The sequence below is a fragment of the Neopelma chrysocephalum genome, unplaced genomic scaffold (genome assembly GCF_003984885.1).
Source record: "Neopelma chrysocephalum unplaced genomic scaffold, ASM398488v2 Primary Assembly neopelma1_86, whole genome shotgun sequence".
Lineage (NCBI taxonomy): Eukaryota > Metazoa > Chordata > Aves > Passeriformes > Pipridae > Neopelma > Neopelma chrysocephalum.
The window spans coordinates 4,037,492-4,054,669 of NW_020897748.1; the positions used below are offsets into that span (position 1 = coordinate 4,037,492).

General features: G+C 33.7%; 1 protein-coding gene across 4 annotated transcripts in view; it reads right to left on the reverse strand.

Annotated features, from left to right (window-relative positions):
• VPS13B (vacuolar protein sorting 13 homolog B) overlaps nucleotides 1-17,178 on the reverse strand; it is a 424,870-nt gene that overhangs the window by 214,898 nt on the left and 192,794 nt on the right. For all 4 annotated transcript variants that reach the window (XM_027692551.1, XM_027692552.1, XM_027692549.1 and 1 more), the window contains exons 21-22: nucleotides 15,374-15,521; nucleotides 5,277-5,404 (exon numbers count right to left, since the gene is read on the reverse strand). In XM_027692551.1, the coding sequence (XP_027548352.1) occupies nucleotides 5,277-5,404; nucleotides 15,374-15,521 (276 nt within the window). The remainder of the gene's footprint in view (nucleotides 1-5,276; nucleotides 5,405-15,373; nucleotides 15,522-17,178) is intronic.

The following is a 17,178-nucleotide window of genomic DNA, read 5'->3' on the forward strand; positions in this document are numbered from 1 at the left end:
CTTTGTATTTTTCCATCAGATATAAACTGTCATCCAGGTTTGAGACTAAGATCAGACCTAGCTGCACCTAAGCTCCATCAGAGGCTTAAGCAAGCAAGGATGTCCACTCCGAATGACTCAGCAGGAGGGTTATCTCACCGTTTTTTGTCTTCAGCCTCCATGTAAATAATGCCAAATTTATTCTATTTTCCTTTCCGTTTCACCCATGTAGTAAGTGATAGAGTGAACATTGCTATTGAACTTTGCCAAGTTGCAAAATTCCACGTTTGAGAGAAAATTATGCAATTATTATGATCACACAAGAAATTTCCAACTTGTATGCAAAAGGACCCCAAAAAAGCAAAATTGAATAGCACCTGTTGAACTTCTCAGAGGCAAATTCTGCTTATGCACAACTATCAACTTCAGTGGAATTTGTGTACTACTGAATTGGGAGATCTCTCTACTTACAAATTCCAGTAAAGGAATGAAGAGTACACCTAAAATGATGGAATTATATGTTGGACAAACGCGAGAATGTGAGCTACAGACTGCTTCACCAATCGGAAAGTGTTTTAAAATATATGTAATCCAAATTCTTAAAATTAAACTACATTAATAGCATATATTAAAGCTATCATATAAATCTTTTTACACTTTTTAAATAACTGTTAAATTGTGTGCCTAAAATTGTGAATTTAATGTAAGATGTGACTGATTTATGTAAGTGAATATAAATCTGCAGCAGTAAATCTTGCATTAATGTAAGGATCTGACAATCCAAGGGAAAGAAAATGAAGTAATCTGCCAGTAAGAAGTCCTCAAGCTGGGGGTCAGATCCTGTTCATGGAAACCATCTGGTTGGGACCCTCCAAGCCACACCAAACACAAATGATCTTTTAAAAAAATATCCTATTCATTAATGCTTCGCAGCTGCACTGAGTGTTACTTCATTTTTCCATGGCAACATCCTTTCTGTTTCAAGGATCTTATTTCAGTTTTGGTAGCAACATGTTCGTTTGCCAATACTGAACACATTCATGTGTTAAAGAGAAGGAATTATTACAATTTCTTGAAACAGGATCATCCCCTATTTTCTTTTCTATTATGTCAAGGCCTATACATGCTAAATAACATACACTAATGTTAAGCCAATGAAGTAAGCAGTATTTTCCTTTCCAGCTTTTAAAAGGTATGCAAAGCATATTGCTCTATGCTTCTATTAATATATGAGCCTAAAAAAGTCCAATGACTTTAAGACTTTTGTATAAAGAGGAAAGTATTAAGTTACTGAAAAAAATTGAGTATTTTTAATTCATATTTTATAAAAAGAGAATGTTGCTCATTAGAGAGAACACTGATATAAATACTGCCGAAAGATTAGATCTTCCTGAGCAGAGCGGGTGGAAGGAAAACAAGTGACACGCCACAGTTATCCTGCACAAGTGCAACAAAGAGGGAGAGGTTGTACATGAGTCTTTACAGCCTTTCACGGTAGTGATACCATGAGGAGATTCCCTTCCATAACCCACATTTTATAGTTACATAAAACAATTAGAGGCACCAAAGATTTTCTACAAGGTGACACTTGTATAAGGTTGTCTCTCTTGAGAAGTTGCCTCTTTCCTCATCATCCCACATATGCTCTTGGTAGGAAAGCTAATGTGTTTTTCTGGGACTTTCAAGTACAGAATATCATCTTGCAATGACTCCCAAAAGTGCCGAAAACTACCGATAGACATCTCATGTAGGGGTTCTGGTGCACTCAGCATTATAAGACCATAGCTCAGACTCTGACAGCCAAATTAGTTCTACCCATTTAGACCATTCACAGTTGAGCCAGAGATGCACCATTTGTCAGAATTTTAAAAAGCAGGACAGAAATTTGTGTTTTGAAGTTATACAGAAAGTAAAAATTATATAAATGGAAAGCAGAACATATGAGTAAGAGAACTAAGCGAGTAGGCTACCTGTACACAAAAATGAGTATAATATGGATCAGCTGCATTTTCTTTGACCACTTAAAACACGGTGTCTTTGTACTACATAGTATTCCTGTTTTTTTCTAAGAAAAGTTTCAAATGTTTTAAGAAGGTTTTATTTAGTTATGGAAAATTCAATTTTTTGTTGGTTTGTGGTAAGTAACAAATTTAAGAAATCATCCTATCTCATAACTGCTGAATAACTGCTGTGAGCTGTTACTGCTAAGTTACAAGTCACAGAATCTCTTTCAAAGAACAGGAACTGTTCCATCCTTCCCTTTCTGCTTCACTCTGACAAAAATTTTGTACAAGTTATATGTTTTAAAGAAAATATTATTTTCAATAATTTCAGGAAACAGATTTTTTTTTTCCAAATAAATTCAGGAGAATTTAAAGGCATGTGGCATATCTAAGTTTTATAAGTAACAATTACACTCTTATTTAGTTGGCATTCATTGCAACATTACTCATTAATTCATTTACTTTTAATACAGATCCTTCATTGTTCTCACTGGAATTCAGCATTAACAGCCAATTAAAATTAATTGTGTTTATACTGCTTCAGAATTTTAGCAACTATTAGTATGAAGAACATGTGAAAAATGAGTATTATTCTCCTACACAGCATAACTGCCAAAAAGACTTCAAGGCTGCATATAAAATCCTACAACGACTAAATAATAAACCAACTTTTTACAGTTAAGTATGAAAGTCTTCTAACTTACATACTAATAGCTTACCACAACTCCAATGCACAAAATCTTTATGCAATATTCTATCAAGAGCAAGCCAGGGCTAGGGCTAAGCAAGTACCAGCTTTGGATCCAAAATAAACTTTCTAGTTACTTTGGTTCCAAACTCATTTACTTAACTCAAACTTCTACTAAAAGAATAATCCTTTGATGATTTTAAGTTATGAAGTTCAGTTTTATCTGATGACAACTACAGACTTTTCTGTTCTACAATGATACTACTAAAATATCCAGAAACATAAAAATTAGCTTTAAAAAAAAAGCCACAGAGTCTAAGTGCTCCAGCATTTAACCAGACAAATTATTCTAGAGATTTGCCTTTTTCATGCCAAATAATAATAAAATACAGAAAATCTATATGAATTTAATCTATAAATATACTTATATGTGTTTAATAATATGCACATTATGTTTAATAAAATAAAGTTGAATTGAAAAATAGTCATAACCCTCATCTTCTTATCCTCTATATATTGCCTTGCACGAATTTTCCATTTAGGCTGGTATTGAAGAAAACAAGCTGCATAAATGGCATTTGTGTCTTGAAAAACATATTTAAAAAAAATAGATTTAGGGACAACTAGCAGTAATAAAAAGAACAGCAAGCATATCTATAAATCCTTCATATTTTACTAAGAACTACTGCATATTTGTGTGGAAGCACATTATTGAACTTTTCTCGTAAGGTTTCCTTGGAGTCATTGAAACTTTTCACTGATAACATGCAATATCTTTCTGGCAAGACACTGGCAAATTCTTTATCAAGTACAATCAAAGCACAAGGATGAAACACACCAGAAGTGTGTAAGGTACTGTATCAATTCATAAGGGTGTTTAATTTCAACATACATAAAAACTAAAAATATAATTTCATAGTCATAACGATGAAATAGAAAGCACGAGTACTCTACCAAAAAATCCTGTAAAAAGTAAATAAATCTAGAACCTCAAATACTAGAAAAAGTACCCAATACAAAAAACCCTCTGCCAGTATTAGCTCTAATCTGTGAACATATTAGGTCAGAGCAGCAATATATTAATGAATTACTCGCTGAGAAAACCTGTGCCTATCACTGTCACCAGCTTTCATCTCCACAAAAAAACCCATTACCTTTCTTTTTTTTCTATCTAGTAACAAGCAAACTTCATTTTTAGCTGGTTGTTATCTTAACCATTCTTCAAAACAAATTCACTTTTCTAGTTTCTCTCAAAAAAACATACTATGAAAAATGTATGAGCAGAGGCTCTTAGCCCTGATTCAATTTTCTGCATTTATAAAGGATCCACCTCTTCTTCATCTTCATTATGTTATTATTTTTATTACGACTCAAACTGTAAGTCTCACTGTGTTAGGTACCACCCAGACACTTAACAAAAATACACAGTTTTCTTCAAATAGCTTACAAATTATCTCTCTTATCTAGACATTTTAATCTACAGTGGTGATAACATTAAAAAGAAAGGAAAACAAGCAAAATACTTATGAAACAATGATGAAAGATATGGCTGAAAACTAAATAGAGTTAATAGGAAGCATCTCCTCAACTTTATGATGTTCTGCAATCAGGTCACAAGTCTCAAGTTCTTGCTCAGGCAAAACTTGAACTTTCAAACCTTCTAATATTGTCAATAGTAAGTCCTTTCCACATGAAAGAGAAGTAACACAGACACAGGCTCTGGGATGAGCCTGTATATAAATAAATATATTTCCTGGTAGGAAGAAGGAACAGGCATTCAGTGATTACTTTCTATAATGTTGGGGTTTCTTGTGATTTTTTTTCTTTTTTAAACAAAATCAGTTTTGGTACTACATACTGGTGTACCATAAAATACCAACCCCATAGACTGTATGGTTCAAACGGCACAGGTTATAGTAGTTCCAAATTAGGGTTATTTCCCAGCAAGCACTTGATAAGTACTGGGAACAGTCTAATTCTAGCATTTCTCAGCGATCTAATATTTGTTCATCCAATCTTAACACTGGACTTCTAACACAGCATCAATACTGCTACATGAATAGCCTGCTCTTACTGATCAGCAACCACCATCTAGAGCAATATAAACCAAAATGCTTTAATCCGAGCAGCCAACTACTTGTCCTTTTTGACAAGGTAAACAAGTAAGCTGCTGAGCCTTCACTGTATAACGGCATATTGTATCATACACCCTGAGAAAGTATTTATCGTACATGCTTTCCTCAAATATTTTTAGAAAAGAAGGCAATCTTCAAATCTAACTACAGATACAAAGGTGTATATTTATGCTTATAATACAGAAAAGTGTGACAAGCAATTTTTCTTCATATATTTTTTTTTAAGAATCTTTCCCTTGAATACAACAAAGTATTTCAAAACCCAATATTCTAAATCTAAAGCATTCTTTGTTTAATTTACCCAAAATCTGTATTTTATTTTTCATTCTCTCAGACTTTGAAACTACTGAAATAAGACAATAAAACTAAGAGCTCCTTTAAAAACCCTCTAATAAAAAGCACTAGGATGCATAAAAAGTATCATAAAGTTTGGAAAGACATAGTTTTTTTTCCACTTCCTTTTCATCTTACCTGAAGTGTAAGGCACTTAACTGCATTCCACACTATTCCAATAAATTCCTTCATTCTTTCCTCAGGACTTCTGCAACTTTCAGATGAGTTCAGCATGGTTTTCACAGGAAGTGACAAAGGACGAGATTCTAATGCAAACAACAAAACTCAGTTACAAAAAGAATATCTAACTAAATAATATACTTACTGATGAGCAAAGAAAAAGATTATTTATTTAAAATTCTAGAAGAGATTTTTCTCTCACTATGTATATCTCACCGTGGACATGATAACAATGTCTCTATTATTGGTTTTAAACCTGGCAATACAACTGTAAGCCTCATGAGAAATGCAATGCAATGCAATGAAATTAAAGGCTTGAAATTTTTTAATATAAACTGCTACAAAAATATTATGAAGAATGTTTGCCCTAAACAAATTAAGATAATTTGCAATGTGTGATAATCTATTTGGTGATGGAATAGAAATCCCGGAGGTTTTCACATACTTCGCTGCCAGTGTCATCTAAAGGTTTCACCTTTCTAAAATTGTAAGAAGTGACAGACAGCCCATATTAAATTACAGCCTTTAATTTGTTTTCTAAAAAAAATTCCATTAAAAAACTTGATTATGTTTCCAAAAAAGGCAATCTTACTTTGTCAAGATTAAAGGTATGAAATATTTTGGTAAAATTCATTTTTCTCTAGTAAAAAGAGAAATTTTCTTAAATTGTTAATTATTTCATAACATGAAAATATTTTAGATAACAGAAGCATTAAATTGAATATGAGCATAGTATAACTTTACAAGAAGACTGAGCGGTGCATAGTTCCTTCTGACATCTTCTACCGAATATCCTTCTCCTAATGTTTTGGGATACCCACAAAACTATTGTCAACTTCTTAAACATTTCTAGATTTGGCCTACATGTTATTTAACTGCCAAAACTGCAGGAATAAATTATGAGATCTTCATGACTTAAATTTAAACTAAATCGAGATCAGCACAGGTATGACAATTTATGTCTATCAATTATAGAGCTAAAAGAAATCTGTGGCATGCAAATTACAGAAAAATTCTTCAAACAAAATTATGCTATCAACTGAACTCAGGTGAACAAAAATATAAGCTCCTTGATATGCATCACTGAGTCATCAGTCAGTTTAATCATGCAATGAAACATGCAGAGATTTAAAACTGAAACATCTAAGAGGTGAATTTCTGCCAAGAGCGTGCAGTGTTAATGCCACAGGAAAAATGAATTTGTGACACTTTCCCTGTAAAGGCTAGATTTGATTATTATTCTAGAAAAAATCCTTCAACAAATAGTATTTTTAATAATCTCTAAGAGAAACATTCACTTTATTAAAATGGAGAATCCAAAGATTCAAAAAGAGAGGTGGTCAAAAGAGTGAAAGAATTTTTATAGCTGTAGTATAATTAATCCTCTCAGATATTCCTGGCTCCAATTATGGATATCTTAGAAGGATAAGGAATGAAAATTGGCTCGTGAGAATGTAAAATCCGTGACATTTCATCATTGTTTGTTGTCAGTTATGCTGGAGAGACAAACATGTAAATTGTTCATTTGGAGAAGCAGTATGCTGTAACTGTTTCATAATACCTTCTCACATGGACACTTATGCAACAAAATAAGTCTTCCCTCCACATTATGAATGGATTCAGTTAAAACAGACATTCAGTGAAGAATAGCTGTTCCTCTTTAACTTCTTACTCTACCTCAGTTCACACTATCTTCTGTGTAGGCAGGCCCTACCCTACACTTACTACAAAATAAGAATTAGGAACAGCTTGAGTATCAAGAAATATTAAAATAAAAGAGTTTTTGAAGCATAAAACTCTAGATCACAAGTGTGGGTAAGGGTGAGAACAGCATACAAAGTCACTGGGAGACTCTGGAAATTTCACAGGTAGGATGCTTCAGATCAGGATGAATAGATAAATACAAAGGAAATACATTCTATAATGCATTCAGCAAGGACTGTCAACATGCTATATCATTGAACAAGTACATCTCTCATGCGTGGGATTTAAAGCTAGGTTTTGTTCCAATCTCCCATGTTTTATTTGCAGGAAACACTCCGCTACTTCTCTCCCATTTAGGGGAATAGCCAGAAACAACAATCTGTGAATTAAAAACAAAATTTGCTGACTAAAGTACCACTTGTTTCTCTTCATATGTGTAACTGAAACCTGCAAAGCTGATAAAAATTCCAGGAATATCCACGATAGTAAATAGCCTCACTGTAACTCCTCATGCTCAACCAAAAGACAAAAAAAACCCAAAAAAACAAAAGAAAGTTTCAAAACCCAACAAAGAGATAAGGAACTATTCAACCAGAAATCATGAAAAATAGAAAAGAAATAAGAAGTGTGTCACATAGGGGAAAGAAGAAACAAACATAAAAGTAACTCCTGAAGAGAACAGAAGAAAGAAGTCTTCTGTTAGTTTTTTTTCCTGCCTTGGTAAATCCCAGAGTTTTGCCTGAAGGGATGCTGGGACAGAACAATACCTTAATTCCCTGTTGGCAAGGACATCAGTAGATGACACTTGCTAAGAGCCCATCAGTTGTGGTTACCATGTGTGTTTGGCTAGTCCCCTATAGCAGACATGTAGACTGGATCAGCTCCATCTGTCTCAGTAAGAAGGTTAATTTCCTAAAATAATTATGCTACTTAGCTACTACTGAATTGAAAACCTCGGAACATTTCCTGGCACTGTAATCTGCCTTGTGTTGAAGCCAGATGCCAGTCAGCAACCACTAGATAGAAAATAAGATTTGTATGAAACACTTGGAAATTTATGAAAGGGGAAAACCCAAACCAACACAATGCAGGGGGTGCTGCTTCAGGTTGTACAAGTAGAAGTTTTAAGAAAACCAGTGTATGGGAACATAAAATATTCCTACTCTCACCTTCTAGTACCATATAATTGGGATACCCATAACTGGTATTTTTGCAAACATATACACACCAATTACAGAAGCTGCCACACTCATCATCAGTTTCAGAAAACACTAGTAATGAACAGACTTTTTGAAAAGGACTGATCATATCAATCAGGATTGAGCTGCCAGAAGGAGCAGTTTTCATAATTAATGTCATATATTATGGTTAAAATACAGAGGGAGTTAAAAGTGGCAATATTGCAAAATTAATCATTAAAGTACTCACTTTGTAGGAGAGGCCACCAAGCCAAACCATAGGTATAAATTCTAGTTAGAGGTGTCTTTCTTAGATACACGTCTCCTTCTTTGTGTTTTTTAGACTATGGGGAACAAGTTGTTTTACAAGTCTGATCCATAAAATACATACGTTTTGAAAATAAAAAGAACATTTGGGAAAATGACGCTATTCCGTGCTATTAATATTCAGTGATCTAAGGAACAGAAAAGGGAAAAGAAAACTTTTGAAGTGTGAAGATTTTGGACAAATGGATATTTCCTAAAATAAATCAAAGCAAAAAAGACAACAGATAGAGATCTTCCACTACTGAATTGAAGAATAACATAGTGATAACATGTACTCAGTGCTGGCCTCGCTCTTCCAGTTTCTTCTCTCTCCTTATGGCTAGCAATTAAACTGAAGGGAGGTAAAATACAATGCTAATACCTTATTCCTCATTTCTATGTGGTACAGATCTATCATGTCTCATCTCTGTGGCACAAAAAATCTCATTTTTCAAATCTGCCCCATTGTGTGCTTCAGATACCTGACACATTAAGAAGTCAGTAGCTTCTTTCTGATTGGAAAAGGTTATCCTGCTGCAAGCAAACCCATACTTTCAGTAATCCACAAAAGCTCAAAGAGCTCCTACTTCAAGACAGGACCGCAGACAGACACCCACAGCAGAAACCTGCGTCTGTCATATGACCTCAACAAGCTGGGTAAGCTTTCCTTCCCACATCACTTCATCTGTCATACAGCTTCTCACACATCAGAAAGGAACTAAGCTGAGGAAAATGTTGCAAACTAGCCATAGTTACCAAGAGGTTATGATAGCAAAACACATGAACATTATTTAACAGTATTTAAAGAAAAAAAGAAAACAAAAGAAAAGTGGTCTGCATAGTGTCAAAGTACGCATTGGGATTTCTTTAATATGTATTCAGTTTCATGCATTAGACATGGTTTTCTATTAAAAAAACCCAAAACTAAGGTGTTTTCAACAAATGCAAGCTATTAAGGAACTGATCAAGGGTCTAAGGCATTAGAAATGAGATCAAAATGCAGGGGAGGAAAAAAATTAAAACTTCAAACGATCTTGAAAAAAACCAAAATGGCCTACAGATATATATGTATGTATGCATACATTTTTTTTAACAGAGGATAAATTGGTTTCTTTATATGCAAACAAAAACCTGTATTTACCAATTTTCTGAACCACCAATACTCCTCAGAAGTCTTTCAGAAATACTCACATTTTATTTTTGCAGTGTCGTAAGAGAAGTTATTCCCCGTATCTGGATGACTGATATTTGAATTATTCATGTAACTGGTATTTTTTTCGCAAGGATAGACTCTGATAATTACTTTTTAAAGTTTGCACTCTTCATCAGGATGCTTGAGAATAAGAGCAGTACTTAACTAACTTAAATAACAGCAGAAAATTCTTTAAAGCTTACAAAAAATGCGATATATTTGCTGGCATACTGAATAGTATTTGCGGCCTTTGAGCATTTTTGCATTTTACTTTACTAATAATACAGATAATACATTACTTTTATCTACCAAGATGATAATTGAGCCACACAGTCCCTGACAACCTGTGAGAGCAAGTCCTTTATACCAAGGGAAATGGAAGCAGAGAGGTATAGTGACCAAATTTGCATGGCCATTTGATGAGTTAGCAGCAGAGTAAGTGTTAAAATACAGAGGCTTTTAATATACTGTCAGTAAACAAAGACAAGTGTGATATTAACATTGCTGTGCAACCAGAAAGGATCTTTCTGTGTGAAAGTGTGTGCTGGCTAGGGAATGGCTGTGGTCAGCATTTTCTCCCACCAAATTCTTAAAGATTGCAGCACTATTTCTGGCAAAAAATACCTATTTAGTCCTGGGAACAAAAATAGAAAAGCACTACACTTTCCTACAAATCAATAACAGCCACTCAGAGGCCAAACTAAGCTACTATATTAGTAATTACAGAAATGTGACATATATGTGTTCATATCTAAAGACTATGCCTGAATTTTTCTTAATATCACTTACCATTCCAAATACAATTTATACTATGAAGTAAGAATTTCAGCGTTTGGATTTGCAGTAACTTCTGATAAATGTGGAATTCTGCCTAGTATTCTGCCTTTTTAAAAATACATGAAAAGTTACTTAGTCTTATAAATATAATCTAAAAATAAACAACCATTTTTTTCTCTCTCAGCATTGAATTTCTCCATACAGAAAGGATGTTTGATATACTACACTGTCTTTGAGATACTAATGTTTCTGAGATTCATACAGTTTCGAAATCCACACAGTGAACTGAAAAAATCATGCCACCATAACAAAAAAGTCAAACATTTTACCAGCTGAAAAATCTCAGAATAATGCATTTTTTATATAGATATGTGATTGTCCAGCCATTTAAAACTTTCTATAAATCACCTGTGCCTTAACATCTTTCTTTCAAATAATCCTTTCAAGAACTAAAGCCCTTTCATGAAGATCCCAGTATTTTCATGCACCCTAGGTAAATGTGTGTCAGACTTAAATTTCTATATTTTACTTAACCTATTTATCATCTTTTTAATTTCATTCATCTTCCCAAATTAATCATCATACATTTCCTAGTAGGCATGAATAAACAATAATCATTCAGTTCATTGAGCAGAAATAGTGACCTACTAATTCAAATACTTCAGATAATCCATTGATTTCTCACCAGCCAGACTTCTCTCACATTTGCCAGTTTTTTGCGTTCCAACACATTAGGTTCATTTTAGCATGGACCTAATTAAGCATTCTAGCCGTACTTTAGGGGGAAAAAAAACAGTAACTGCATCCATTTTTGCTAAGTACAGGTCCTATTCTGCAATACTATACTCAGTAAAACTTTTTTTAACTTAAGATGAAACTTCAAATAAAGATATCAGTCTGTCTGGACCTGTCTACATTTAAAGCTTCATCCTTTCTCTAATTTTATGGAAAAGTACTTAATAGTGGTTCAGAAAATATCTCATGTATACTTTTAAGGAATTTTAAGAATTACTTCAGTAAAGCTTTCAAAATCAAATTACTAACACTTCCCATAACAACCAAGAAATTTCAGTTATAGTAAGTATCTCATGGCTAATTTAAGTTTTATTATAACTACACTGTCAAATACTAGGAAGTGATTGAAAGGAAAGGTGGAGATCTTTGCCTGGTTTCCTATTGTAAAAAGGTTTATGCATGCCTATACTTGATGCTTATGCATGCAACTAATTTGCTTGTTTTGTAACTCTTTTTGCATTGGCTGGTCAATATAAATCAAATTCGACAGGATAAATATTTCAAAGATACTAAGTTGCTACAAATTCTGGGAAAATAAGTAAGCAGGGTAAAGCAGCTAGAAATTGCCAACCAGAGCTCTGTCCTTACTGCAATTCAGGCAATTTATACAGGACAGAGAACATAAGGGCCATCTAAGACAGAATTTTCAACTTTCTTGTTAGGACATGGTCCTGAAATACCAACAAAATAGTAGACTACATGTAATTGAGTACTTACGAAACTGTTAAACTCTTTAATTATTTCCCTGTAAGAACAATTGTTTCAAAGAACAAAATACCAGTGTTCCAGATACACAAGAGATTTTTCCAAACTGGAGTGCTTTCACGTCCTATATTTCTCTCCATATGCACATACTCTTATGCAGCACATCGACACTTCCTGCAGAATGAAACAACACCGGATTCTCTTCTCAGCTTTGAACTTGGGACTAACGCTGAATTTGTACTGGAATTACAAGACCAGTGAGCTGTGTGACCTGCAGACCTAGTCCATGAAAAACGCTGCCCCAAACCCCCCACTGTTTAATTCTCTTTTGCAAATGTCCTTGCAATTTGTCCACCAGACAACTAAATGGAGCAATTGGGTGCTAGACACAGTGATGAAAAGCACTTGCCTGCTTTTGCAGGCCTAATGTACACTCATGACACGGTTGAAATGCAGTCACCACCTGTACCATGGGCAAACATCTCGCTGTTGCATAACAGGGATCAGCAAAATTTTATGTGACAAGTGTACGTTCAGTTATGGACAAGGTATTCAGTTTTCAGATGCCTTTGTAACAGGTTACGAGGCCTACTATTATCAGAAATTTCATAACCTATTAGATGATACATTAAATTCCACTTACCTACCTGTTCTGTGGCTATAAGAAAAGTCAAATTTGAGGATTCTGAGTGAGAAAAAAATTAATAACCTTTTCAGCTTCTGTAAGTAGCTCCTTCCATTAAAGGCATTCCTCATAATAAGAGCATATGTGAGACTACTTTCCCACTGTTACTGAAAAATTACATGACATAGTCACCGGGTTACATCTCACAAGACAGCATCAAATTTGTATCTGGGATACCACAGTTACTTCCAAACACTGATAGATGTTGCTGAAATTAAATTTCATTATATTGACTACAAAAAGACCTCTCTAGAAGGCGATAAAAAAAACAAAAAACCCAACAAAAAACCCAACAAAAACCCCCCTCACACCCCAATTTCATCTTTAATAATGGAAAATGTTACTAAGTTTTTCAAACACCATGAAAATAATTATAATAATTTAATAAATATGAATGAAATTTATGGGTTATTTTAGTAATGAACAAGCACCCATCTTGAATGTGTGAACACAGGCACTTTAGCTGTAATCATTATTCAACGGTGTACACAAGACAGCTTTCAAAGACTGCACTATTCATCTACTGCAGCCCATATTATCTTCCTGTATAGGTATGCTACATATATTACATAATTACACACACATATAGCAATCATTTTGCAACTATCCAGACATAAGAGCTATAACTCTAAGCATAACTATGGGTCTGCAAATCACTTTTTATTGAACTAACATGAAACTGTTGAATTGCTGAGAATGGGAGAAGTGGGTGGACAGAGAAACAGAAGTACACTTTTTGTAATTATCTTTATCACCTTGCTTGTTCACAGCTACATCATACAAAATTTAAACCATATATTCTATTATCTTATTCTGTTTTTGAAGTCTCTGTGGTTAAGGAGATTTATAAATAATTACAATTTGAAACTTAAGAACAGAAACCCTGGATTTTCACAGACAGATACCATATAAATAGTAGTTTTGCTCTTTTCCCATGCTTCATTTTTGGCAAGGTCTCAGCAGCCATTAACTAATAAACTGAACTCAAGATCGATGTTTTAAATCATTTTACAGCTGTGATTACAAACTGCTTTCATCTAGTACATAGGGTTGCTTTCTAGCAGTTCTCAAGGGAGTGACTGCTGAGATCATGCTAGACTTGAAAAGAATTAATTCAAAATTACCACCTGAATAGCATGATTTTAAGATGAAATCTCTTTCAAATTATACGGACTATGCATATGTGCATATTATCAATGCAGGATCTCAGTTTTCTGACAATTTAAAGCACGTGTAGCTAGAGCCTTGGCAATAATAAATATGAGGCTTATGAGAACCATTGCCTCTTTACCTAGAATGGGTTTGTAGCATAGGTAGTATTACATGTCCTAGATCTATAATCAGTGTGGTATTCCTGGTTTAAAACAGTGACACAAATAATGAAAAAATACTCAGTCAGAAAGTAGATGAAGTTAGAAGAAAGGAATTAAAGTGAAAGAGGTACCCAGAAGAATTAGAAAGGAGAAGAATCACAGGCACTCTATTCTTAGTGCAATGAACTAAAGTCATATTTGCCATATTCCAACACATTATATAGCTGTAAAGAAAGAAATTGTGAAAGGTAGAATTAACCTTAAGAAGAAAAAAATTACATCATTCATTATATTGATACAGCAGAACAGATGACAAATACAGTTAAAAGAAGAATATGCTTGATATAGTCATTTAATTACATGGGCATATATTAGGCATAAATGAAGGAAATGCATAAATGATTTGTAAAAATAAATGGATAAATGGTAAAAATGAAGAATATTCATAAACAAAATAGAAGTCTTTGAAATTAATCTATTGTTTTACTACCAATGATAACACATCAACCCACTAATATTCAGCAAACAGATTTTCTGGTTTTAGCCCTTTTTATCAAAATAGGCCTTTATCCCAAAACAGGATTTAACTCTAACACTAATGGACAATACTGCAGTCTTAGTTTCAGCAGACAACATTTTGAAGTACTTCATAATTATCTGGAAATAAACATCAATACAAAGGAAAAGAGAATTTGCATAGTGTGTTTCAGAAGGATCAATAAATGTTTCAGCTGGACAGTAATTTTCTTTGGATCATCACCTATTTTACTACTTGCAGACAGTACTATATGAATAAATAGACTAGAAATTTCCAGAAAACCATATCATCCTGATTAGTGATAACAAAGTTTCAGTTTAGACTCTTAAATGGCCAGAAAGTACTCCTAAACTTAAATAGTTTCTTGAAGTCCAGAAACAGAAGCACTGACAAATGCACTTTCTATGGGTGATTTTGAAAACAATGAATTTTAAATTTTCATGCACAAATCTTGACTTCCATGTATGCCAGACTTTAAGCAATGCAAACAAACTGACTGAAATCAGAGATTAATCACAGCGAAGTCTGACAAAATTATGGACTAAGTATCAAGGCAACTGGCAGATATCCTATTGAAAGCAGCTCTTGTTTATCTCATTTTAAAAAATCTATTACATGAAACTATTGGAGCCCCAAAGACAGCACTAAATGAAAATGAGAAGAAAAGTAAACATCTATTTCAAAGTTATACATTTGTAGCACTACTGTTATACATTTGATTATTTTTAATTCAAAAATTTGTAATTTCTTTAGAGCTGAAAGTTGTTCCACAGTATTTGCACAGCTGATGTGTTCAATGGTGAAGGCATGTTATTGAGAGGTTGCAAATGCAAAAAGGCTAGTTTCAATTAAGTGATCATACCCGTTACTGTTTTTGTTTTGACGGGACTGCTGGCATACTCAGAGGCTTGATTTGACTGCTGCCTTGCCAAAGGTGCACTTCCAACTGATGCTTCATCCTCTTTTTTTCGAGTTACTGACACACCAAGCGGAACAGCTCCTACAGATTGCTAGAAAAAGAAGTACCTTGTGAACCACTGAAAACCAAAACACATTAATATTGGATTATGACGCTGTCATGAGAAGCATGTCAAACTACGTATTTTGAAATGTACAGAACACAAATTGAAACACTGACTGGAGCACAAATATTCTGATAACCAATTATGAAATGCTACATTCAGACTTGCACCTCTAATTCTTAATTTCAGTCCTGTTAGTCTGAAGAAAAAATCTATGATAACAAAAAACTGAAATATAACTAACTTAAAATACCATGGTTGTTAGCCAACCAAAATGCACATGAATAAACCTGGCTGATCACCAAAGTAAAATAATTATCTGAATGATTAAAGAAAATTGAAAAATTTTAGCCAGATATGAAGATCCCAAAGAAATTTATAACTTTCATTAAGCTTCAAAATAAAAGGTGCTTTGATATTTATATATTACTGTGTTTGTTTCTCACATCCTAAGTATAAAATGTAACTGACAACTGATTTTGAACTGTATTGTTTTTCATGCATATCTCCTCAAAATGTGACACTTATACAAAATCAAAGGCATTAAAACCTACTTTGAAGGACCGCATCATTATTTTAAGATTAGAAAAGAGTAATGTGTATTAATCCATGTGGGTTATGGAACTGGAGGTCCACAAATTAATATAGTCTATTGGCTTTGTTGTAACTTTTTTTTATTAATGAAAGCTACAAAAGACAAAATTATTAAAAAAAATTTGATCCTCAATGTTGCTGTCCAGTTGGCTCTTAATATTTTGCTGTAGCATCAGCTGCTACGTAAATTGCAGATGCATCACAGTTGACAAAAGCAGAATATTTATACCACTGATTTTGCAGAGAGTTATCATTTAAGGATGACAAAAGTTTTTTCTAAAGATCAGACATTAGGATTACACAGATCTTAATTTTTGTGTAATTTAATTTTGTTCTTATTGGAGTGAAAATATAATCCATATAACTGTGTAACGAGAAACCTCACACATTGCATTAGGAATCTCTGTGGGAAACAAATTCGTGTGAGGCAGGCAATGCGCTTGTAAATTTTCTCCAATAGAAAACAGATCCTGAATCAAGCAGTGTGCAACATGTGCACACATACAAAACCCCAAAACAAACAGAAAAATCATTTAATTGAAGTAGAATGACTTCCAAACGCCTTCATCATTTTCCACTATAAAAGTAAATTAAAATAAGAAAGACAATTTAATCCTATTCCAGTGAAAACAATCAACTTATATATACAGTGGTATGCAAAGTTAATAGAAAAAGACTAATGTCAATGACAAACAGAACTCTCATCTCTCATCCTCTTCTCTCTAAATGTAGAGTCATTAATTTTGTCTCCAAAAGCACAAAAAAGTTGTTCTGGAACATAGTAACATGCCACTTTGGTGTCCTCTAGCTATAACAACATCAAAAATCCCCATCAACTTTGAGAAGACAAGCTATGCCCCACAGAAATACTTCCCACATTCATACAGGGAGATGATCTGAAGTTTTCTAAACATTCATCAGACACTTTACATCACTTATTTTCACGAATTTTCAAAATCTAGCCATTTATCTGATACAACTTTTCACAAGGCAAAGCCATCTGCAGCTTTCCCGTGATGGCAACTGTTGAGCCATCATTTGGTAATTCTGG